The sequence below is a fragment of the Manis javanica genome, chromosome 12 (assembly GCF_040802235.1).
Source record: "Manis javanica isolate MJ-LG chromosome 12, MJ_LKY, whole genome shotgun sequence".
Lineage (NCBI taxonomy): Eukaryota > Metazoa > Chordata > Mammalia > Pholidota > Manidae > Manis > Manis javanica.
The window spans coordinates 107,338,152-107,342,901 of record NC_133167.1 but is presented as its reverse complement, the minus strand read 5'-3'; the positions used below and the strand labels follow the sequence as shown (position 1 = coordinate 107,342,901).

The 4,750-nt window shown below is 48.4% G+C and overlaps 1 protein-coding gene across 1 annotated transcript; it reads right to left on the bottom strand.

Annotated features, from left to right (window-relative positions):
- Nucleotides 1-207: 207 nt before the first annotated feature.
- Nucleotides 208-2,063, bottom strand: LOC108410136 (sperm-associated antigen 11A-like). The gene is made up of 2 exons (XM_017681096.3): nt 1,936-2,063; nt 208-562 (listed from the first exon to the last, which is right to left on the bottom strand). Exons 1-2 carry the CDS (start codon nt 1,988-1,990, stop codon nt 393-395), a joined length of 225 nt encoding a protein of 74 aa, XP_017536585.1. The 5' UTR covers nt 1,991-2,063; the 3' UTR covers nt 208-392.
- Between the last annotated feature and the right edge of the window lie 2,687 nt (nt 2,064-4,750).

The window sequence follows — 4,750 nt, the reverse complement described above, 5'->3', positions numbered from 1 at the left end:
GGAGGCCCTTGGCAGTGGGGGGAATAAGCAGGATGAGGCTGGTGTTGAGTTCGATGAGGCGAAGGATGTCATTTGGTGGAAGCGAGGTCCATAGACTGGCTGCTTTTCTGTCCCTCTGAATGCGATCAGTTTGAAGGTTGGTGTCTAGTTCACCCCCATCTGTGGGTGGGTAGAGACCCCCTGGGGACTAGGAAAGGAGGCAGGCAATTACAACATTCGGAGACTCTTTAATAAAAAAAAAACAGGAAAAGGCAAAGTAAACAAGCCTTTAGGACAATTCTTTCTTCAGACCTGCAGTCTGGGTACTGGATTCATTCAATAAGTATTGTGTACCTGCAATCTGCTGCCATTCTCCCAAGCCCCATCCCTTCCGTCTTCCGGAAGCATCCATTTCAGGTCTCTGGCTTATCTTTTCTTTCTTCCTCTGTGTTTGGTATACAGCACCTATTCCAGGGGTGGGAGCAGGTTTCACCTTTTTTCTCACCAGAAAAGCAAAAGAAAAGTCTGCAGGTTCCGTGTTGCATAAGGCAGATGATATTTCGCATTACAGGTGGAACATCCCCTGTTGATACAGTAGAACAGAAGTGTATTGAATTCATGTCTCACAGAGAATAAAGGGTGGCCCCAGCCCAGAGCTCAACTCCAAATGTGTGTTATATTCTTGCAAAGTGAAGTTCCAGTTACGAGGTGGTAAGTTCCAGTGGAACTGGGCTTCTGTTCCTTAGCTTTAAAATAGGAACAATAATGGGCACCCTAGAATATTTGCAAGAGTGTATATTTTATTCTCTCTTAGTATGTTATGAGAGGGTTCTCGACCTTCCTGGTAGTGGGTGTGAGTTATGCCTCAGGGGAGGCACAAGGGGTTTGCAGGACAGAGCGAACAGGAGCGTGGGGCTGGTGGCTGAGGAAATTGGAAAGCATCCTGATTCTCAGCTTGTGGCCCAATTCTCAGTTTTATATACTACAACAGAAAGGAAGAAAACCGTCCTCTTCACCCTGACATGAATGACCACCTAACGTACCCATAAAGAAAGCATTTTTTGTCACAAGAAAAAAATTGTAACTCTGTGGTGATGGATGTTTACTAGACTTACTGTGATCCTGTTGCAAGATATACAAAATTGGAATCATTACATTATACATCTGAAACTAATATAATGTTATATGTCAATTATATCTCGGTTTTTTAAAAAGCTTTCTATTTGGGAATGAGATGGTTGAAAGAAAGGTCTTACGCCGGGTCAGCACATGCCATCTTTCATGACTTAATAAAACCAAAAACCCCACAAAATACCCATAGCGTTGGTCTTGCAAGATTTAAAAGACAACCTTGAGCAAGGTCTCAGCTGCATTGTGTCCCCATCTCATTCGGCTGTCCTGGCTGGGGGGACAGCGATGGGACGGGCCTCGCCTCTAACCGGGCAGGAGAGCCACCCCAGGGCTGTAGAGGCCCAAGTCCCATCTCAATTCTTCCAGTAACTGTTTCTCCTTGGGCGATTCGTTGAACTGATCATGCCTGTTTTCTCGTCTGTAAGCCCGGCCCTGTGTGAGGCCGGAGGGGTACGACTCTAAGTGTGAGGAGCTCGGTGACTGGTTGGCAGGGACACAGCAGACCACCACGAGACCCCTGGCCCCTTCCAGTCTGACATCCTAGGACTGTGATTTCCCTCTGAAAGCTTTTCTTGCTGTGTTGGGAATTCCTCCTGTTTGTATCAGAGCAAAGATGCCTTTCTGCCTTGGGCTGTTACCCTGATAACTCATATCTAGCTTTTAAAGCACTCTCCCCTGGGCAGCTACAGGTGGTCTGAAGCTGAGCCCCGGGGGCCGCTGCACCCACTTCCAGCACACAGACCCCAGCCCCACACCTGCCCCGTGCTCTGCGGGATCCTGCACGACAGCCAGGAGCAGCCTTCCACTGTAGCACGAGACAGTTACCTGAGTTCATTGGGACCAGACAGAGGAGAACAGCACAAAGAAAGTGGGCCTTCATGTTTCAGGCACCCTCAGGCGTCCCAGTTCTCCCTGCAGGAAAGCAGGTCTGACGAAGGAGTGGAGGGGGGCGGCCCAACAATGACATTTATAGGTTTTGAGGACACTAAGCAGGAACGAGCACATTAATCCGCTCTACTGAGATAGGCTGTGGGCAAAAGGTGTTATGGAAAATACTGGAAAACCTGGACTGGATCGCTGATGGAAGAACCAAGCGGCCCTCGGAGGTCTTGGAGTGTCGAGGCTTTATTTCACACCGGTGGGCTCAGAGGGGAGCAACCTCCCAAAAGTCTGAGCCCCGAACAAAGGCAAAGGGAGAAAAACATATATCTTTCTGCTCCCATATCTGTAACATTCCTCCGTGCACTGCAAGCGAGTAGGCGAGTGGGGGGGGAGTTCAGGGAGTGAACCTTGGGACCCCGTGCTCGGCAGAGCGGGAAACCACCGGAGTGTTTTTTTGTTGTTTGTGTTGGGGGGAGGGACAGAGGGGAGCCCCCCAGGGCTAGATTGCTGTCCTTGTACATCTTTCCCTATCAAAGGTACTGGACACTATTCCTTTTGGCCTAAAAATAGACTGTCTTATTGGTATTCAGAGAAGCAGGCTTGACCAGTAACTTGGTACCTGTAATTGGTTGAGGTGCAAACAGAACCCCCTTGGGGAGTGGTACTTAGCACCAGGTGTGTGCCAGGTGATGGGCAGGCTGGTGTGCGAAGGCAGGGTCCCTACCTTCAGAGGGCTCCGATTGGGCCGTGTCCACCGCCCTGGAACCCTCGGGTACCTCCCCGGTGGAGACCCCACAGAGGGAGGCCCGTGGGCACCAAGAGACGTGGACAAGCATCATTCACTACAGCGCCCGCAGAACACTACAACACCCAGACACGTGGGACAGCCAGCAATAACGTGTCCTCACAAGCCATCCCACCACGCCGCAGATGCTCACAGCCTGGAGGTGCCTTTCGGGTATTCTGCAAGAGAGCCAGAGAGATGGGGCAGGACACAGAAGTCTGGCAAATCCAGTCTACGTACCAGAAGTCGGCATGTGGCTTGCTTGGGAAGAGGGTGGTCTCTTCTCCCATTACACAAAGGTTTTTCACCCGAGGAGGGGCCGCCTGGTGGGAGACACTGGGAGCCTCACCCAGAGGCCCACCTGACAGGGAACCAGCAGGCAGGGCTTCACGAGGCGGGCGGCCTTGGGGCAGCAGGTCTGAAGGACACTGCGCGGTGACCCTTAAAGTTTGCGTTAACATGTCTGCCAACGCAGCTCCCTTCTGCTGCCCCTGGATTCTAGCTCCAGCATCACTTCAATTTACTTCTTTTAAAACTCACTTACTAGGAAGTGTAAAGCACGTTTTCTTCCCTGTGTCGGGGCCCCCCCGCCTTTGGGGCAGCTGACACTAGTTTCTCTCAGCCCCTCCAGAGCTGTTCTATGTACACATCAGCATGTATGGATCTCTACTCCTCTTTGTACCAGCAGACCATACAACTTATTCTGGACCTGCCTGATCTTACATGTAGATCCTGGACATTTTTTACGTAGGTGCACGGCGAGTTTTCTCGTTCTTCGTAACAGCTGTGCTGTTATGTTTCTTGCACTTACCCAGTCCACAGAAAACATATCTGACCACGCATCTTACCTGGAAGATGGATTTTGAAGAAGAGGTAGGTGGTGGTCCCAGACTTTGGAGGGAAGCAAGGGCCAGGTGGGCCATGTGGGCATCCGGAAGAGGCCAGGACCAGGTGGCCACCTTGGAGATCCCAGGTCCAGAAAGATTAAGCAAAGATGTCCTGACAAAGGGCCCCCTGGTTCACGGGCGTTTCTGTACCTGGTAAGAACAGCTATGAAACAAGACTTGAGAAGATTTGGGAACCAAAAGCTGCTTTTCTCTTTGCTAACAAAAAGGTCACCTGTGGGTAACGGTGAGCTAAGTAATCATAGAATGGTTATCAAGATGTATGTGTGTGAGGGGGTAGGTGTGGGGGGTGTCAGTACGTAATAGATCTGTTAAAATTTGAAATTCTTTTTCTATGGAACGTTCATTCTGAACACATCTCAGAAATCTCCCTTTGTGAAAAAGGCAGTGTGAGTCAACCCTTGAGAAAACTGGCTTCCACATCAAGAACACACCCTAAGTTCAAGGGCTGCAATGGCTGATTGTAATTCTGAATAGACCTTTGTGGATGGAGAAAGTGTAGTTATGAGATACAAGAATTCTGTGACAAAAACATGGGAGTCAATATAAACAAAGGTATGAGCCATTTTTTAGAAATCCCTTAGTACATAAGGCAAAAGATATGTTTTATACTTTGCATTCTTTTTTGCTATTTATACTGACCTGATTTAGAAAAGATTTAAGGCAAAGTTGGATGGTACATTTTTTCTAGCAGTTCAGCCACTGCTCACTCAAATAGTTCTAAATTATAGTTTGGAAATTATTTTCTGTACAGTTTGAGAATTGTATGAGCTGTGTTGGAAGATCAGCTCATTTGCGGAAGAAATAAATTAACAGTATCAGGGTTTATCACCCACCTTTTCCTTTACATCTGAATCTACTTCCAAGCCAAAGACTCAGAATGTCAGAATTCTTGGGGAGAATTTCATAAATAGTTTTGGGGAATCAGGCATGCCATTCCAAAGGAAGGCAAACTAGAAAATCAGGCTCATTGAATACTCTCATTATGTCAGTCACAGATTCACAGGCATAATTACAGGGTTGAAGGGAACCAAAGCTCTGTTTGTCCCAACTTAGAGATCATTATTCC

Excerpts from the sequence above, each read along its gene's own strand:
- LOC108410136 (XM_017681096.3), bottom strand. The coding sequence starts at position 1,990 with ATGAAGGCCCACTTTCTTTGTGCTGTTCTCCTCTGTCTGGTCCCAATG. Across the intron at positions 563-1,935 it reads TCTGGTCCCAATGAACTCAG|GGGATGTTCCACCTGTAATG; the intron begins GTAACTGTCTCG and ends CTGTATCAACAG.